Source organism: Falco naumanni, chromosome 7, assembly GCF_017639655.2.
Source record: "Falco naumanni isolate bFalNau1 chromosome 7, bFalNau1.pat, whole genome shotgun sequence".
NCBI classification, from domain to species: Eukaryota; Metazoa; Chordata; class Aves; order Falconiformes; family Falconidae; genus Falco; species Falco naumanni.
The window spans coordinates 12,790,959-12,811,085 of NC_054060.1; the positions used below are offsets into that span (position 1 = coordinate 12,790,959).

At 45.0% G+C, this 20,127-nt stretch overlaps 2 protein-coding genes across 5 annotated transcripts in view; both read left to right on the plus strand.

The window, feature by feature from the left end:
* The window catches only part of LOC121091064 (cell surface hyaluronidase-like), a 52,831-nt gene extending 41,657 nt beyond the window's left edge, over positions 1–11,174 (plus strand). Inside the window, exons 18-23 of the mRNA XM_040600247.1 lie at positions 1,901–2,083; positions 3,948–4,161; positions 4,859–4,960; positions 7,206–7,366; positions 8,648–8,757; positions 10,822–11,174. Of these exons, the coding sequence (XP_040456181.1) occupies positions 1,901–2,083; positions 3,948–4,161; positions 4,859–4,960; positions 7,206–7,366; positions 8,648–8,757; positions 10,822–11,042 (991 nt within the window). The 3' untranslated portion in view covers positions 11,043–11,174. The remainder of the gene's footprint in view (positions 1–1,900; positions 2,084–3,947; positions 4,162–4,858; positions 4,961–7,205; positions 7,367–8,647; positions 8,758–10,821) is intronic.
* The window catches only part of LOC121091031 (cell migration inducing hyaluronidase 1), a 114,782-nt gene that overhangs the window by 39,955 nt on the left and 54,700 nt on the right, over positions 1–20,127 (plus strand). For 3 of the 4 annotated variants that reach the window (XM_040600177.1, XM_040600173.1, XM_040600175.1), the window contains exon 2: positions 18,379–18,486. In XM_040600177.1, the coding sequence (XP_040456111.1) occupies positions 18,411–18,486 (76 nt within the window). In that variant the 5' untranslated portion in view covers positions 18,379–18,410. Of the gene's footprint in view, positions 1–11,262; positions 18,487–20,127 lie in introns of those variants that run through there. The other variant, XM_040600174.1, reaches the window with a different exon arrangement.

The following is a 20,127-nucleotide window of genomic DNA, read 5'->3' on the forward strand; positions in this document are numbered from 1 at the left end:
TCAATCTTGATTTAGTTTATTTCAGCATTGCACTCAGCCTGCTCACGTGCACACTAGCGCTTATATTCCCAAATGCCCCAGCAATTCAAGACTGTCGCAGCTGTGGGTTTTTTCACACTTTTTTTTTTTTTTTCTTTTTCTTTCAGCATCCAGTTTCCTTTTCTAGTGCTTTTCTCATTCCCCAGGGAGGCAGCAGTCAGTGTAGCACAGCACCAAAGCTGGTTCCCAGCATCCGAGGGAGATGACAAGCCCTTTTTGTGACGGTGTCTTCAGGGGGTGAAATGTGCTAACGCAATGCAAATCACCCTTATGAAACAGCCAAATGTCTTGGGACTCCATCCTAAAAATATTCCGCAAATATGGCTGTGGTGCATTTCTTTCATTTCCTCTAGTCGGAGGCCAAATCATCTGAAAATATATCTGTTTTCTAGCTGTCCTGTGTTATGACACAGCTGGAGTTGGTTAAAATCTAGAGGGCAGTATCTGGCTTAAGCTGACGGGTCTTTGTGCAGCTTTGATTTATTATTCTAGAACAGCCTGTCCCCTCTTCCATCCTGTAGATAGTTTTGTTTGGTTTTAATGAGAAAACCAGAAAAAGGCTGAAATAGCTTTGCTTTTGTGTTCTCCATGTGTAATACAAAGTAGAAGTCTAGGTATCCAGATTCCCAGATTTCTCCAAATCGAAGCAGTGTCCCCTCATTTAATGCAGGGATGGGTGGCGGGTCATTTCAGGGGAGCCTTTGGAGAAACTTTGTCTTCCAGAGCTTTGTAGGACCCAGAATGACAGCCAGTGAAGGTGGTATTTGTCTTTCTGTGAGCGAAATTTATATTCTCATGTTTTAACCAGGAAGCCAGGTAGTTAAAAGAATACTTTTAAAGCCTGGATGGTTTTGATATTATAAAGGAAAGCTAACCACAGTACTGGTTCAGGCACCTTGGTGTGGCATGCTGAGCCACTTCAGAGGGTGGAAAGGAAAAAATAAAATTAAGCTAATTATCTTGGCATTCAGGTTTTCTTTTGAAGCGTAAACTTCTTGTGGCTCTCTGTTTTGCACAGTACAAGTGCATCCCACAGACAGGGAAGGGTGTCAGGATCTTTTGTGGAGGATCCTTTTCCATCCGTATCCAAACTGCATCTTTTGGCTCTGTGTCTTGTTTGGAGTTTCTAGTGTGGAGCCGGTTTTTCTCTCCATGAGGGCAGCAATGCAAATCACAGGATAGAGGAAAGCCATGGGGACAATCTTTCTGGTAAATGAGTGTGCCGAAAGTGTGGTAGACAAGAGTTAAAAGATGATTTAACTTTACCCTTCGTTATTCTAACTGATGCTGAAGAAGGAGACGGGGAGAGGGAGATTTTAATGGAAACCATAATAATAAACTTTGCTGTAAAGTGGAGGAAGCAGGTCTCTTTAGACCATGGCTCTGGTTCAAGCTGCAGATTACTTTCTAATTCCTGAATCTGTGCCCCCGGTGAAATGTCTGCTGGATGCCGGTTCCCTCTCCCGCAGCAGCTCCGGATGAACTGAAACAAGCCCCGGCTGCCTCAGGAGACACAAGTGGGTATGTGACTGGTTGTATCTCAGCCTTATGGGGCAAGGAAGAGAAAATCTCTCGTTTTAAGCCATCCTGGCACCTGACTCAAAGTCCTCTGAGGTCAGCTGGGGTCTCTGGATCAGACCTTCGTAATAAGCAGCCATTGTTTCCAGACGAAGCAAAAAAATGTGATTTTCTTTGGCTTTGAGGATTTGTTATGCTTTTTTTAAAGGAGGAAGAGAACCTCAAAGGACATTTCTTTGTTTTCCCCTGAAGACTGTACTCTTGGCTGCAGACCATCTCTCTTGCACTCAAGCCCTTAAATGCATTTTCTCTCTTTCCCCCTGCCTCCTCTTTTTGCCAACAGAGGAGACTGGCTGTGCGTTGCCCTCTGCTATCCTAGAGAAGCCGTGTTTCAGGTGGTGGCAGATATCTACCAGCGACGGACAGGGACGGTGCACAGCGTGAAGCACTACCTCGCTGCTCCTTCCCGTGCCAGCGCTCTCAATGGGTCCGGCGAGCGGCTCTTCTACTTTGACAGAGCATCAGGGTGAGCCCTGCATTGCCCCCGCACGGGCAGCAAACCCTCAGGGTCTTTCTCTTACCAGTCCCAGCACGTCCTTTCCCTTCCTCATAGTTAAACCTCAAGCCCATTCATCTTGCGTGGTCCTTTCACCGATGGCATTTCACAGTGGATGTACAGGCTGGAGTGCCTGGGGTAGGTCTGTGCCTGCATCACCGCGCAGGGATTTGCATTGCTGTTAAGAGAATGGCTGATTTCTTGGCTGGGCTCAGCTCCTTTAGGCATCCCTCCTGCTCAGATTTCCACAGGTGTGGGTGCGGTGTAAATGTTTGTTCAAACCCACTGCACCCCAAAGGGCCATGAGAAGGAGCCCTCTCATGACTGCTGCAGCTTCAACACCGAGATCGTTTGGGAGGGTTCAACTTCTTCATATTCCCATGAAGAGAGATTTCTAAAATTATCACTTTCCAAAACCCAGATTTTGTGGGAAAAGGACAGCACCGTAGTACATCTCTTATTTTGAAGGCATGAAGAGAGTCCTAGAGATCTTGCAATATCTTTATAAGACTCTAGGACACCTTCGGTTAAAAAAAACACATTACGAAATTGCGTTTCTCAGTCAGCTAAAATAGTTAGGGAGGAAAAAAGTGTTTTGTGGTCTAACCATGGGTCCCATGATGCCTCACCTGACTAAGTAGATACTTCAGGAACCAATCCACAAACACCAGATTTGAAATAAAATGGGATATATTTATTCATTTGATCATAACACATGAGCAATCAAATCCCAGAATGTCTTCCCTGCTAACCAGGCTCCTTGCTGATGGCCAGATCTCTCTCATTGTAGGAATTGTGAAATAACAATTTACTAATTAATCCTGCCTGCCTTTTTTTTTTTTTGAGGGGGGTGGGAGTTACCCAAAATCTGTAAACAGGTTGTTTACCACTGAATAGCTGGGAAAATGGTTTCACATGTGGGTCTGTGGGGGAAGAGGCACTGGCTGCCAGCAGCCGTCTGGACCTGGTACGTGCAGATTGGTGGGGTAACCTAACTTAATCCTGGCACTACCAGCCTTTTGGTTCTCTGTTTAATTCAGCAGTGATTTTTTTTTAGCCTTTTAGAGTACAGAAGTTACGGGACTGGCTTTTTTTCTTTTCCTGTTGCTGTTTTTTAGACTGTTTCATAATGAGTGGGATGTTTCCCCTTCTTTTTTTAACCCCACATGCTGGATCCTTGGAAAGGAACCAAGCTTACTCATTCTTTCTTCCAGACAAATAGAAACAAGTATTTAGTTTTGAAAGAAATAGAATCAAAAATCCCTTTAAAGCTCACGTATCTTTTTGGTCCTGGAGCTGAACTGAGCTGTTTATATAATTTCCTCAGCCTGAACTGCAGAATGAACACGATTGAAAACATACTTAGAACAGCTAGGAAAAAAAAAAATATAATTCCGAAGGCCAGAAGACCTGGCTGCCTTCAGGCTTTTGTCAGGCATGCCTAGGGCTAAGCTCTGCCTGCGGGCCATGACCGTGCAAGGCACAGAGCTGAAAGGGAGATGCTGATATTTCCAGGCAAGCCTGCAGAACAGCCCAAGCACTGCTGCTGCTCCTTCTCTGGTGGGATGCCACCGCGCTGGGGAGAAGCCGGGGTGCCTGGGGCTGGAGAGGGGCTGCCCCACACCCTGCTTGCCTGGGGAGGGGGATGAGATTGCCTGGATGAGAGGGGAGCTGGACCTGCATCCTTGCAGGACCCATTTTGCAATAAATGTGTGACGTCACACCGCTGTAAGACAGTTGGTGATGTCGGGAAATGGGAAGGATGATGCAGTTTGGCAAGTGCAGATTCCGCCTCTGCTCAGCTCGTCTCTGATCCCTCTGCTCTCATTTGTAGGTACCTATTCGTTCACCTGCAAGCCCGTGAAGCGCGGGAAGGACACAGTTACTGCTCTCAGCAAGGCTGCGAACGTATCAAAATCACGGCGCATATGTACCCAGGGGGGTCCTGGAGCTGTGCCCCAAACCCCTTCCCGGAGAGGCCAGCAGCTCCCCAGCACCCCATGTCCCAGCACCCAGCAGGGCCGTGCAGGGTGTGCGGGGCCCCACAGGTACCGCGTGTGTAAAGAAAAGCCGTGAGGAATTCCCACGGGGGAATCTGCCCAGCGCTATGTAACCTGTGCAGCGGGAAGGGTTTGGGTCTGAATTTGGGCAGCGTTTTGTGCTATGCTTCAAAGGCAGGCTCAGAGAAATTGCCCAACAGAAAGCATGTGAATGCACATTCATGGCACCTTTTTTTCCCCACTTTTTTCCTTTAAACATGAAAAAAAAAGGACTCTTGAGAGGGCTCGGATTGGATTAACTTTGAATTCCTAAGTATGACATTGCTGCTGAATTTCAGACTGGGAAGTAATTCTGGTTAATAGGAATAACTGGAAAATCAGAGCCAAGTTCTCTTCTCATTTACTGTAAATTCACTCCAATCTAAATCCTGTAGAATTACTTCAGGCTCATGCAGATCTGCGCTTGTGTTTATAGCCAGGCAGAATATATGAAATTTGTATTTGACTTTTAAACTCAGTGGCAGAGTGACCATCAGAGGTCCTTCCAACCAGCATTGCCACAATCCTGTGATAAATGGTGTCTTCATAACGAGCACTTACTTGTGAACCAGGATGACAGTTTGAAAAAAGAATTCTTAAAGTTTTGCGATCGTATCTATATGAGCAATGGTACCTAGTGTCATTTTGTTGATGAAAGCCAGGTAGTGAGCTTGTTTTTAAGTTTCTGTCTCTGGTGTAATTGCAGCTGGCTATCACTAGCACACCCTCCGTCAAGTATGTAAGGATCCAGATCCAGTCTCTTGGCAGGGCGGACGTACAAAACCACTTGACATCTGCATTCATTAAGGTATGTTGTGTTTTACCACATTTGAAATGGTGATGAAACAGGGGAAACTTTATCTCCAAGGAAGGTTACTGCAAAATCTTGCTGAGCCTTGTTGGAAGGAAATGGGAAGTTCCCCTGGAAGAGGCAAGTGCATTGTTCTCCCTTACAATTAACTCCATCAAAGTCACTGGGAGTTCGTATTCTATTCAGATGAGGATTTGAGCCCTTGGGGGGGAAAAAAAAAAGGTCTTTTATCACCTCAGAAGAAGAATTAACACCACCACACTAATGTAAAGGAAGGGGGGTAGAGGGAAGCACACCAGAAATCATTGTTTACAAAGGATGTGGGAAAAAACCCAAGTTTGTTTTTCTGATTTTCTCTACTTGCATTGCACTAAAAGCTAAAAATAACTGTATTTCACTATTGAAGGGGTTTGGAGTTGTCAGGATGTCCCTCCACATGCCTTATATGTCTGTCCAGGTGGTGAAGGGTGACTGAAGTCATGCTTGCAAGGACACTGTCCAGGCTTATGTGCCTGTGGGCTACTGAATTATAATTAATGCTAACAAATGCCAAGCAAAGCTGGTACAGCATCCTTAAGGAGTCTGAGCAGCCAAGATTTCTTGCCACATGCACTGGCTGTATCATCAAAAATGTATTCAAAGCTATTAGCAAGCAGGTGTTACTGGAGGCAGCATCCTCACCTGCAGTGAAGTGCAGATACTTGCAGGAGGGGTGTAGCATCCTCAAAGCATCCTTGCCTTCTCTAAAGCTTTAATGCAAAGTATTGTTTTTCAAAGGAAGTTTTATTTCCAACACAAGTACTCCTAGCTGAAATAAAGGCTAGGCTAGGCACATGTTAAGGATTAATGTCTAAAGAAGGATTCTTACCCTGAATCTTAAAAGATGCAGAAAATCTGGAAGTAAAGAAGTGAAGCAGAGGAGTCCTCATTACCAAACCACATGTTTTGTTCTTGTTTTGCTGAATGAAGAGCAAAAGTCAGAAACGTTTTTGATTTATAATCCAAGATTCTCCAAGGACTGAGGGAACCAGGTGCAGTAGTGTCCTGCTCCAGCCCCCGTGGGGCCACACAAGCCCTTGTGCTGGCTCCTCGTCGGGTCCTCAGCAGGTGGGCAGGGGCGAGACGCACAGCAGGCCTGTTTCTTTTGACCATGGCTCTTGTTTAGGTCAGTTTGTAGTGGTGGTTGCTCTCTGCTCTGTGTGCATCCAGACTTTGACACACTTACCAAGCTTAGGAGTGTGAGACAGCCAGGACCAGGCAAAAGATTTAGCCTGTCTTTGCTCCTCCTCACTGCCCTCTGTCCACCCATGGCCTGCACATTGATGTTCCCCTTACCCTTGGCTCACTGTTGCATTCAGCATCCTCCAACATCTTGCAGAAGGCACTTTTTAACACTTGGCTCCCTTGTTCCATCTGGCCCTACACTGCCTGGAGGCATACAGGTCTCATTGATGGGATGTATCAGAGCTCCATGGTGCCTGCTGACTTTGGACAACTCTGTGGATTACAGTGGCATGTTGTGTGCCCTGGGCTCAGCTTTCTGACAGACAGCCTCACCTCGGTATGATCTCCTTGGTGGAGGTTGTGTCCTCCCTGACTCGGCTGTCCCCAGGGATGCGCAAGTGCCAGGCACCTCAGAGAGCCTTTGCCTTTCTAAAAGCAAATACGGTGGCATATCCTGTGAGGAAGGAGCCCTTGCTGTAGGAAAGGAGAAGAGTAGGAGCCACTTGTGCTACAGCTTCTTTGTAGCACTTGAGACAGCCCTACCAAGAAGTCTTTTGGTTTTGATACTTACATTTCCAGGGAAAGCAAAAAAAGTTAATGAGTCACTTCTATTCCCCCATCTGCTGCCTCAGCACCTCTCCCTTGCTCCGTGGTCAAATCTGCTTTGCCAAATGACAGTAATTTTCCCCCCATGGAAAGAAACTGTATTAAGACTGAACTAAGCATTTTACTCCCAGGGTCCTCAGCTTCCCAAATGCATCTTCCTAATCCCCCAAAGATGCCAATGACCTCATTTCTCATGGTTTTGTACCCCACAGAAAACTAAGAGTTTTGCTTCCTCCTACCACTGACCATCTATCAGTGATGTCACTTCAACTGTACAAATAATGCATTTAAAATTATAGGGTGTACACCCTTGATATTTTCCTTGCTTGTAACTCCCTTATGGAGAAGAATGATCTGAGTCGGAAGCTCCCCAGCCTGCCTCCATAACACTTACCTCTCTTTTCTCTTGCAGATAAATGACTCAGTTTTCCTGTTCAGTAGCCGTGGGCTATTCTTCCTGGTGCTAGATGCATGTTCAGGAGCAGTCGTGAGTAGGCGGCACTTTGGGATGGTTACTGGTGAAAAAGTTGCCAGTGCAATAACTGATTATGTTCAAACATTTATAAAAGAAAGGTAAGCAAACTGCTGAGAGCCTGGTTCATTTAGCAACCCGTGGGTGATAGACAAAGAAAGGAAAATTGCCTACTTCTGTAACCAAACCTGTGCTCTGGAGAAATCTGGCACAGATTTAACATGTAGAAAACCCAAATATCACCCAGATAATAAGAGAGAAGCAGTGTGTCTGTCCCAGGATTGCACAGCTTAGAGCAGACAGAAACACTTTTTCTGGAAAACTAGCAATTCCTTCAAAACTAACCATTGCTTTTCCACCGTGGAGTAGAGAAGGTCCTTGCAATGCCATTTGCAATCCCGCGCACCTATCCTGGTGTCCAGCAGTTTCCTGGCAGCTGATGATTCAGTTTTCCTTTTCTGAAACGGGTTGGTTTCTGTTTACACTTACTGATTGTTTTTGCCTCTTGTGACAGATGAAAATCATAGGTGTGCCAGATTTTCCAATAGGACTTTTCCTGGGTGAGCCAATGAATAGACCTGCCTGCCCGCAGGCTCTGTTACCTTGCATGTGTCCTGGCAATGGTCTGGATCATCTCTGTTTGTGTCTGTCCCACATTCCTTGTGGTTTTATGTGTCGCCACATAAACACGGAACAACTGAGATTTATAGATAAATTCTTGGCTGCTGGCAGAAGAGGTCAAATAACCAGAAAACAGACTTTCAGTCCAAGACATTTCTGAGCAGTTCATGACCAAAGATTCGAACACTCCTGAGTTATTACATCTGTATTAATGCACGAGTATGTACATGTATCAAGCGTGCATAAAGTGACGTATACCCATACAATGTCTGTACATTCAGTTTGATTTTCTGGTAGGATGTATATTTTGCAAGTCTAGGCATTCAGCTAAATGCAGCCAGTTGTGCCTGTAATTCATTTCAGGTACAGTTCACTGGGGGCTGAAAGCACAGCTGTGAGGACCAAAGCCAGACTGAAGCTTGACTGGAAATCAGACCCAGGATACAGGTGGTGTCAGAGTCCCAGGATGGCACAGCAACTGGATTTCTTCTGTGCCTCTGTCCCTCTCCCATAAGGGATGCACTCGCAAGCAGTCATTTGTGCTCATTTTGGTTCCATGTGAAGCACATATTTAATTTAGGAACATTTAAACGGAGGCTTAAACTTCAGAAAGCTGATGTGTGAGTTCAAAGGGATTTAAGCATATTCTTAAAGTTAAACAAGCTCTTAAGTACTTTTCTGAATAGGAGCTTAATGGTTTTGCAGATTCTTGATGAAGTAATATTTTGCAACCATGCAGTAACTACTGTCTCTCTTTTCAGATCAGTTGTTCTCGTGTGCTCTAGTGATATCGCAGATGTGATGGGGAGCTCTGAAATGTCTGTTTTTACCAGGTTAGGTTCAGCAAAGCCTATTGTCTTCCCCAAGGAAGGTAAATGTATTTATTCTACCATGTTTCTTTTGCTTAAGAGTTATCGGTGTGTTTCCGTATCAAAAATGTACACATACTAATACAGTGCTTATCAACCTATTTCCTACTACAATATGCCAGTATAACCTAGTGAAAGCCTCGGGTTAGGAATGGTGAAAAGTACGGGAGCTACCTAGGGATTTTAACCCTACTCTGCCAGTGAGAAGCTGCACACTGCAAATTTTTCCTTCTAAAGGCAGCTTGTTTTTCTAACTGCCCCCCCCCCCCCCCAAAAGAGAAATCATTTGATAAAGATTCCATCTTTAAAATTCAACTGCTTTGCAAGGAAAAACAATCATAAACTGAAAAGTTGATGAAAAAGAAAATAGTCTGAAGTTAAATAAGAGCTATTTATTTTCTGGATAAATGGAAAGAGCAATCACCAGTTTTGGAAAGTTCTTATGACAATTTTACCTTGGATTGCTGCAAAAAATCCATTGGTCTCATTGGTCCAGGAAATCCATGCTGGGTTTCCTACTGGAAATCTGGGGGCTATTGTGCCCAGGTTTGCAGGAATAATTTGAGTGATAAGGAAATCAAGAGAGCAACAAGCCAGCTTGATTCAAATTTCTTATGCAGTGTCTCGAGCAGAGATCAGATGGAGAATTGGCTGTATTTCCAGCTTCCTTTTTCTCTTGGGCATTTGGGGATATTTTTTTTTTGTTCCCTACTGCTTTACTAAAGTTTACATCAATTTCTGGTTCAAGTTTCAAAGCTCATTGCTATGACCATTCCAGGGGAGGACAGCACAGCCTTTACAGTAGACACAGTGATTTCACTTTGGTGCCTGTTTGATTCCCAAAAAACTGTTTTTTTGAGGTTTTCTTTTTTGTTTTTTTGTCCTGAAACTTCATTGCTTCATTCCTTCATCAAAGCCTGAATACTTTTGAAAGGAATTTTTTGATTAAAAAGCAATCTTTTTTGTTTGTTTTGTCAAACATTTGTCCCTGAACCACCTGTGCCACTTGTTTGGGTGCAGCGTTTCCAGGTTATTTTAGCTCAGCTCAGCCTCCAGCCCCAACTACTCCTGAGGCACACAACGCAGCAAGCAGGGCCACTAGCAGCCTGGTGACACGGTGGTTGGTGGCCATCTCCTTGCCCTGCCACTTCGGTGGGATGCTGGCGTCCAGCAGTGGGACTAAGCCACCGCTGGCCGATCATGTGCTGCCCCTGTTTTCCTTTCCCTAAGCGCAAGGGTGCTCACCCACGTGGCTGCCCTGATTTCCAGTCTGGGTAATTATGTTCTGCTTCATGAGCTTTCTCCCGCTGATTCAAGTATGCACACTATTTGACTTCACAGCTCCAAAAGCGATCGCACGCAGGACTGCTCCGCGCTGGGGGGCTGCATTTCAGGGCAGGCTGGAACCTTGCTCCCGAGTGTATATTGCTTCCGCCAGGAATAATGCAAAAAAGCCCCGACCCTCTTGACCCCAGCAGGATCAGGATTTAGGGTCTTGTTGCCTGGTTTCGCAAAACCTTATTTAAATTAGAAGTGTTTACAGGAATAGTCTAGATCCAACCAGCTGCAAATAGCCTTTGGGAGTCTTTGCAATGAAAAGCATAATATAAACACAAGACATTATTATTAAAATGGAAGAATACATAATGCCTTTGTACTTTGTGACAGCAGAGGGCCAGAGCAGAGCTGACATGGGGGATATTTAGGCATAACAGGAAGAAACTGATGTAAACTAATAAAAGAAGGATTCAAGCGCCTAACCATTTTCATGTAGTCAAATATGAAAAAGTATCAGTCGTTCAAAAATAAAGAGTGAAACAATGTTCCTGCTAACTGATGTATGGGAACCTACCTTAGCTTACTGAAATACCTGCAGATCTGTGATGCAGGGAGGTTACGGCTTCAGCAAGGCCCATTGCCTTTTTTATCACTCTTTTTCTCTCCTAGATGTTCTATTATTTTAATCCAAGGAGAAAAAGAAGGGCTAAGAAGTTTCCATGATGTGTGGAGGGGGTCTGTGCCACGCTGCTACCCAGAGGGTCACTCTCTTTGTGTCTGTTTTTCAGGGAGTTTTGCCATGCTTGGCTATAAAGGACAAGCCAAACCCTCCTGGATTAAAGTCCTTAATCATGCTGGTTATCAGAAAGCTGCTTCTTTACAACATTATGTTCCCTTGAAGCTGAAAGAGTATCAATGCCCAGCTAATGCCAACGAGTTGCTAAAATTCGCTTTTTCTCAGAACCACTCGGAGCACATCCCTGCGGGGGCTGCAGCCCCCGGGGGTTAGCATCACTGGGGCAGCACCAGCCAGGCAAAGCCCCCCCGCCGTCACCAAAACCTGCTCTTGTTTCATGGGATTGTACCAAACCGATGGTGTTCACTTGTGTATTTTATAACTAATAAATATATTCTCATCTCACCCACTGTGGTAGAGCTTTATTTTCCAAATGGTGCTTCACAGGGCAGAATAGGAGAAGCCTGTGGGCTGCCCTTCCTGGAGAGAAGGTTTTTACGTATCTGTGGTTTGATATCAAAAGGTAAGTTTTGAAGGCAAGAGCCTGCTCTCTGGTATCACAGGAACTGGAAATGAAATTTGGCGTGGAAACTTTAGCAACATCCAGTGAAACAGATGAACTTCAGCAGAGTTTTCCCTTTGTTAATGCCTGCTTTTCAAAAACCTAAGTGTCCATCTGCTGTAGCGTCTCAGGTGAGCTCAGTAACACCTGCCTGGTAAGCATGCCATGATCTTGCGACACTATCTTCTAATCAAACTGAATATATGCAGTGTTATAACAACAAAGAGTTATAAATGTGTGTCTGTCTGTAGCTAATGACTGGTGAAACAATGTTTGTCCAACTGATGTGAACATTTAATTAAAGACCTACAGGAATAAACCCCAGGATAAAGTATGTGTTGCACAGGGTAAATTCTTGCGTTTCTTTCAGACAATGCTTGTATTGACTTTCTGCTCCCATTGAGGACTGAAATACTGCCAGTATTAGTGGCTAATTCTCTTTGATTTTTTGTTTATGCTGCTGTTTTTTTGAAGTAAAGACAAAAATAGAGCTTTGTATGCAAACTGAGAAACAACCGATGACCTCACTGACTGCAGTTTAAGTACAAGGTTACCCTGAAATGATGAGAGGCTCTCTTTGGTTTGAACACAATGTTACTTGGTGACGGCATGACAGAGGGGGCAGGCAATTTCAGACTGTCCATGTCTTTGCCACACGGGCTACTCAAAGAGGTAGGTGAATGTTTTGTTACTAATGTCCTGTTGTTTCTTTGGAATTCTCAGAAATGTCCAAACAAGTTGCTCCAGGAAAAGGTTAGTGTTTTGTTGGCCAGACTTTTGCTCCCCAGTGAGTTAGTCGCTCTGGCATCCGCACACCGGCCAGCTGATATTGTGCCTCTGAGTGGGGACTGAACTCCTCGGCTGGGACGCTTGCCACCATCAGGCACATACCGCCTGGTGGTCCTTGGATGTGGGGTGAGAGGACACCTGAGAGGTTTACAGGCAAAGAAGGAGACCTTGACTCCATACCCACACCAGGTAGGATAGGTGCGAGTCGGCTTTAGCCAGGAGAGAGCTGCTGGTTTGCTAGAAAAGTGAAGAAATCACTGATGCCTCTTAGTAAAAAAGCGATGGAGACTGACGTCTTCGGTGGAGAAGTGGTACAAGAGGCCAAGCAGCTGGGACTGACCCTCTAAGGAGCTCCCTGAAGTCCTTTTGAACTCCTATTAATACCTAATTGTTATGATTTCTGAGGCTGTGCAGGGGAAGAGAAGCAAGATGTTTTTGGCTTATGAGCGTAAGACCAACATTGGAACAAGCACTTACAGAGCAAGCTTTTAGCTTTTTGGAGATTTATTTGATAATCTCTGACAGGTCCAGACCCTGGATCCCAATAAAACTTTGCAGAGCTCTAACCCCGGGCTGAGACTAAACAATTGGCAAAGGAAGAGCCTGGTGAAGGAAGGAGAGGAATGTGCCTAAACCTCTGAAAAATCTCTATTCCCCCTCCCGCCCCAGAAGGAGAGCAAATGGCAAATGTCCTGGAGAGGAAGGCGTGGAGCCGTGGCAGGCCAGATGCAAACAGTGAAGTACCACAAAAGCAAAAAGAAAAATATTTACATCCTGATGCAGTTCTTTGGGTAGCTGAAAGCAGCAGTTTGAAGAGGATTCAGGATGCTGTGATCCTTTTCAGCCACTGCACGCATTTTCCTTACCTTGGGAGGGAAAAAAGGATTCAAAATTAGGGACGGTCTGTAGAGGGTACAGTTCCTCCACGGACCCTTGGAACATTCGAGATGATGTTTTCAAAGGCCACCACTAACTTGGCATGCACCAGCAGCCTGTGTGACTGAAGCTGTGGGGGTAAGTGTCGCGTGGGTGTTGTGCTTGCGGGAAGCTGTCATATTCCTCCCGCGGATTTCCTGAGCAGGAGGACCTCCATCCGCATGCTAGAGCCTGCATGGACTGTGTGCGTGTCCACATGGACCTGCAGCTAATCCAGGCACGTTCGGTACGTGTGATGCATTCAGGATACATGGCCGTCCTGGGGGCTGTTACCCCCAGAGTGGTGGGACTGGCGCTCCCCAAAAGCATTAGCTGGGCTATACACTGGGTTACTGCCAGCAGGCACAGCAAAGCCAGCGCACCCTGGAGCTCAGCAAAGGGGGCTCAGCTTCCCACCGCTTTGGTGCTTTGAAATCTTCATTCGGTGGATGAAGGTTTAATTCAGTGAAATGCTGAATACTTCGAAAGCCTGTGAAACTGGGAGTCAGTCAGCCTCAGATGGGTGGAGTGATTGAATTGCAAATGATTTTGTTTAGCTGAGCCAAAACATGCTTCCTTTCCTCTTCAAGGTCTTTAAGACTCTAAAAAAAAAAAAAAAAAAGAGGTTAATTTTGAAGAAACAACATAGCTTTAAAATAACTTTTCCCCCCTTTTATTTCTGTTTCAAAATAGTTTGCCAATATCACAACACATTTACAAACACCTTAGTTTCCTTTAATGTATTCATTGTAAAAATTTCCTCTGACTCCTGCTTCTCATTCAGAATCTGTTTTTATGAACATCAGGAATGAAGGAATTTGCAGTGATGTTTATGTACAAAATATGTGAGCAGATCCTTCTTCCTTGTAGGGAAAGTTATTAGATAAATTTGTCAGAAACCAAGGTTCATTGGGAAAAAAATCAGAGTGCTGCTTTTGGCTCCAGTATTGATTTCATGGGAAGTAAAGTCTGTTCCTGAGTTTGATCCTCCTCTACCTGCTAGTAAAAAAGAGCATCGAGAGGGTGGGTGACAAGCACAAGATCAAGATGTAGAGCAGAGCCTGCTACGCTGCTGTCATGAGCTGGGACTGGGAAATTTTCATTAGTGTTCTCTAGAAACGTGTTTGTTTATTTGTGAGGCTGTCTGAAGGCTTCAGCGGTGCTTGTGGCTGGGTGTGCACGGGAGTGCCACTGTGGGCAAGAGCTGGCGTGTCCTCGGGTCATAAAGGCAAATGTGGTCCTCAAATCCATCTTCCTAGCTGGGACTAAAATGCAAAATTCCCTGAGTGTGTGAGGAGAGTCGCCACCATGCCACATCAGCAAGAAGGTAGCAGAGGTGCTAATTAAACAGCTCCTCTCTCTCTCCGGAATCAGCTTCCAAATTGATGTTGGCTTTCTTGCATATGAATGAGGAAACATGCACAAGGGTTCAGAGCTAGCCATCAAACTGTTAAAACCTCAGCGTCAGCTGTGGCAGTGGGAGGGTCTGGGTTTGGCCACCCAGGGTGTCCACAGCCATGGCACTGACCCGGGGGGCTCTCCTGGAGCATCTCACCTGGCAAAGATGCTCCCTGGGGAACACAGATTTCACTCAAAGGTCATCTCAAGGACCAGCGCAGATTATTGTCTGCTGAGAATTTGCTCCCATCAGGCTGACACTTTTCCATGTGAGCTTTTCCTATTCTTCTCTCGGGACAGCTCTGGATCTCCGCTTTGCTTCTGCACAGGTCTATGGCCTCCCTTGCTGGGCAGTAGCAGCAGTAGCAGCCATCAGGTTTCTTGCTCCTGTTTGACATCTTTTTCGGGGGGACTAGGTGGCTGCTGCTTTTCTCCCATCCTTGCCATGTTTGTGAAGGATGGTTAATGCTCCCATTATGCCCTGCTCGACATACCAGAAAGGAGCCTCATCTTCAGCAGATGCTGAAGGTGCGTCCTCTGAGGTCTGTCAAGCAAGTCTTAAAAAGCATTTTAAACTAGACAATATTGGGAGTTAGGTTTTTAAAATTTTGATGCCAGGCTTGGGGGGTTGCCCAGAGTCACGCAAGGTGGCAAGCTGAGGCTGGAGCCTGGCGTGTCTTTCTGAACGGCTGTGCCACCCAGGGAGCTCTGCTCTGCCCCTGGGATTTAGGGTGTCCATGTGACCCCAGCATGATGCGTGTGACCATCTAGTTTCCCCAGAGCACTCAGAGCACTTCTTTGCTGTTTAGCTCTCGGGATTGTCTGCTTTGCATTGCCTCCAGCATAAGAACCACAGGGAGGGCAGTGGACAGGGATCCCTGACCATGCGGTGCGCTTTCTAGCACTGTGTTGCTGCTGACACCTGCAGTAGCAGCCAGCTGAGGACTAATGGTTTCCTGCATCTACTTTTAGCATTGTCTGCTGCTATTGTTCACTTTTTGGAAAGATCCAGCAGCTGGGAATCATTTCAGAAAGCCTGCCTTGCCAGATGCAGAGATAGAAGTCCCACTTGCCATTGCCAGGCAGCTTGTAATGGCCGGATGAAAAAGCTTTTCTCACCCAAGAGAGGAGTCACAGATGGTATTTGAGAAATGCTGGAGACGATAGGCTTAGGAGGACACTTGTATAGCCATCATGCTCTCGGAGTGCCTGGATCGGCAGGGAGATTTGTTGACATTGCCGGTTACGTCAGAGCTGAAGGCAGCCACGTGGCGCCTGTTCAAGGGAGATGCAGTGTGTTGCTGTACCCCCACGCAGCTCCGAGCGCTGAGCTGACCCAAGCTGGCTGGCAGGAGGTAGCGGAGTCCTCTCCAGCAGATGTTGATGAAAAAAGTTGCTACCTCTTCCTCTTCTTACATTTAACAAACATGTCAGCGTTTGTGTCAGATGTTTGGGAAAGATGCTTAACTGAAAGCTTTAAAGGAAAATTCCTGAGATTACCCTCCGAGCAGCGCTTTTCCAGGAGTGTGTTAGTCAGGGCTGAATCAGAGGAGTCGGATCCTCTTGGCCCTCTCGGCTTTCAGCCTTTCCAACCCAAGTGCCAGTTAGTACTAACGCTGCAAGGAGCTCGGGCTTGCCACGAGCCGAATCAAACCCCTTACCTCCAAAAAAAAAAAAAAAAAAAAAAAAAGCCACAAAATAAGCAGGATATTCTTTGGACTGTGGCAGATCAGACACTACAAAAACACTGAAGCCTGGCAGGCAGCTGACGCCTCCACACATGGCATGGCTTTCCAGTGTCTGATCGCTTGTTGTGATCTCTGCTGATGAAGATGGATGTAATCAGGGAAGCGGTCCTCAGTGAGCAACCGGGGATGTAACACCAGAAGCCATTTTGCACAGCCTGATGGTAAGTACTATGCAGTTCTTGGCACTAAAGAGAGCAAAGTCTGTGACATTTCTTAAATGTATTTCCTACCAGTTTGCTACAGGTTACTGTCAGAAACAAGATCACGAGCAGAGACCATCCTCTGAGTTTTTAATCAACCAGAACAAAGAAATTTCTTTGCTACCTATGAAGCAACAGGAGAGCAAATGCATGCCAGCCCTGCCAAAAAATCAGCTCCTCCCTTTTATTTCTGTGAGCTCTGATATCATCTGAATGTATTTTATGACCAATAACTTATTGGACTCTGGTTTTATGTGACACTAACATACAGCTGTGTCCACGCTACAAGAAACACTGTTTATCTGCAATGACCATCCTGCGGTATTACCGCTTGTTTAGTTTTTCCTCTATTGTTAGAGCAGAATCTAGCGATTGGGTTTGCAGATTAGGCTGTGTAATCATCACTAATAAATCTTGACATTTTAATGGTGACTGCTGTACTTTGGGCCTACCTCTAATAATGTTCCTTTTAAAGAGCCCCGGCTTATCAAGCAGTGGTGGTTGATGCTATTAAAATGTCAGACACGTGCAGCCTGGTTCTGGCACTAATTCCACGGCGACAGTATTGCTCTCTGATAATGTATATCATTCAAAGTTATAGCGTTATTAAGTGCATTCCTCTCTTCTACTGCTCTGTAACAGCATTTCAGCACCTGATAGACTGTACCAAACTCTAAGTCTATGCTGCTTCCAAAACTCATGGCTGTCAAATACACTATACCAAAACAAGCAAACGTTTTCCTGCTGGAATATTTCTTGACAAATCTGCTTCTAATGCGATTTTTAATACAATCATTGGATTACATGTAGTTCAAATGTATCATTGTACTTTGAGCTATATCACCTTTATGAAAAGCACAGGCATGTGTCTTGCATATATACATTGTGAAATTTGCTCCAGGATAAATCCTGGCTTCTTGCGTATCTTTTTCTCCTGTTTTTTGTTTGCTTTGTATTAACAAGTGACATGAAAAATAACATGTGCTTTTTACCCTAAAGAAATTGGGGCACCCTGGAGTTTTTTCCAATTGCTTTTTTTTGCGTCTGTCTAAGCTGTGCGGTGCATACTCTTATCTCGTTTCATCATTGTGATGTGATATGACACCTACAAATAAATTTCTTCAATATTGCTCAGATACTGGCTTACATGGTAAAACCTAATGGCTCCAAGGACTACACGTGAATTTTAAACAGTGCCTTACAAATACACAAGAAGTGGGTGTCCTTGCCTCCGTGTGAATACATGTGTCAATAAATTGTCATGAGGACGGGGCAAAGCTGCAAAATCAATCACTGGAGACTGGAGAGAAATACGTTAATTCTAACTTTGACTTTCATGACACTGCTTGTTTGTTTTTGCTGGGGGTTGGCTGCTGAAGAAACAAAACCAACATTAGGTAGGCTGGTTTCAAAAGCAGCTTTTGGCTTTGCAATAGGAGCTGGCACACTAAATAAACAATGTTTTCTTGGATCTGAAATCTAAGAAACTGCATGCTTCAGCCTGGAAGTGTGAGTACAGTTTATCTTGGGGATGCACAAAACACCATTGCTAAAAATGTGTGGGTAGTACAGGGGGAGAGAGGTGCCATTGCAAGGTTACTTCGTGAAAACTTGTCACTCTGCAAACACCTTCTCTGTTGTGTTTCATTAGTTTCTTGCACATGTGAATAGGCGGCCCTAGAGAGTCTTGACACGGGATGTGTTTATGCAGCGTTCCTAAGGTGGTTTTGGTTACATCTGGTGGTTTCTTTCTGAGTGTCTATTTGGATTCCCAAGTGGGTTTATCCTAAACCAAACAAAGGGTGAGGAACTGCCCGTGGATTCTTGCTCTGCTCATGCTGGTCCCGAAGTGGCACGAAGGTGTTCTCAGCCATAGAGCTGCATGGGAGTGGAAGCGGTCTGGCACAAGCTGGCTATGACCTTTTTTGTGTAATGAATGGTTTTTGCAATGAGCTGGGAAAAAGAAGTAACATTTGTTTAATACGCTTTCTTCACAGGTATCCACCCAAAGAATTAAAAATCCTGAAGAATGGCTCTACTTACCTCTCAATATCTGGCTAAATATTTCATTTTTCTTCTGTTTGTAATCTCTTCTGTAAGCACAGGTAAGTTTTACCTGCCATGGGAAAGGAGGGCATGGTTTGTAACATTGTTTTTAAATAACGACGTTGCTGGTTTAAATTGAGCAGTTTTTTACTCTTCTTCATATGAGTCAAGGACAGAGTGAGAAAACTGAGAAGTAAAGCAGTTTTCTGATGTGCCCATACTCCTGATCAAAGGCAGCTGGAGTGACAAAGACTGAAATTTCTGAGCAGGTGAAAGTACCCTCAGGAATCCGTCAGACTCTGCCACACATTCTTAAAACAAACCCAAACCCGACACACTGCCATGAAGAAATAACAAAAGAAACCTCAGGTCCTAGTAGCTGTGGCTGTGGGCTGTGAAGTCGAGCATTTTGCTGCATTGCCCAAGCCCAGATGTGGATAGCAAAAAGCTCTGGGGTGGGACATCCCTGCCCCCTTGGGCTTTGTCTCTTCCAAGTTGCCCTTTCCCTAAGCAGTTAAGGAAAGGGGAAAAGGGAAGATTGATATACATATTCTAAATACAGCTAATTTGGCCAGTTGTATTAGTTTAAAACAAAGAGACCATATGTCTTGCCCCAAAAGCTGCAGCTGCACGAAGCAACACATTTCACTGCCTCCCCCAGGCCCTTTTGGTGAAGCAGCAGAATGTCCAGTTCATTCTTTGTGCTGGGTAGAAGTTGCACTCTTATTTTCAAAATGACAGTGAGAGTAATAAGCTGGCAAGGTACCTGGACCAGCTGGCAGAAGGTGCTCAGCCCCCCAGTGTCCTTGGCACAGTGGGTGTGGGTGATGTGCCTGGCTTCTGCTCTCTGGTATGAATTGGTTTATGAAACTGGGAATTTGGGTTCTTTGCTCTGCATTGTATCGGCTTTTGCTGATGTCATCCCAAACACCAGTGTGAATTCCTCTTGATTTCCCCTTAGGTTTCACTCTCTACCTCTCTGTTTCTAAATAATGAATTCTGGGGGCACAAGTCATCTCTCAAGACTCAGGATGCTCTTTTGGACCCTAGTATAGCCAAGTAATTGGTAAAATGAACAAGCTTTTATCCTGTCCACTTAATCTAGTTGATAAATTATACCTCTGCATTTGAATCGATTCTTTTGGTTTTATTTAGTTTCTCATCATGAACAAATTTTTCTATTATCCTTATTCCTCTGGGAATAACAGCTCATTTTTCTAGATTTGCTGTCAGTGTGTATTACAATTATATTTGAACCATCTATTTACAATGCGACCCTTGTTTCCTGCCTGATATATTTATCTTTTCCAAGCCTTATTAATTCTGTGTGTCTTCTGGTAGGAACCCAGAAACTCCCCATTTTCCTCAATTGCTGTAGATCAGAAGAAGGGCCTCTGACATCACTGATACACTTGGCACAAGTGATATCAAAATCAGGTCGTGGGTGTTTATCAGTATTTGACTTGCTACCTACTAGACCTCTTTGATTTGATCACTTCATGTATACGGAAAAGGTTTGCAAATAGCTGAGGCATATGTTGCCCACAGGGAATGTCCCTTCTCACCTTGAAAAGCTGGTATTTAATGGGTCTCCGGAGACATTAAGGCAGTGGCTGGTCCAATGCTATGGTTTTCTTAAGACACGAAACTTGTGGAGGAATCTGAGAGGAGGCTGGATGCAGATGGACAGGTTTTGTTTC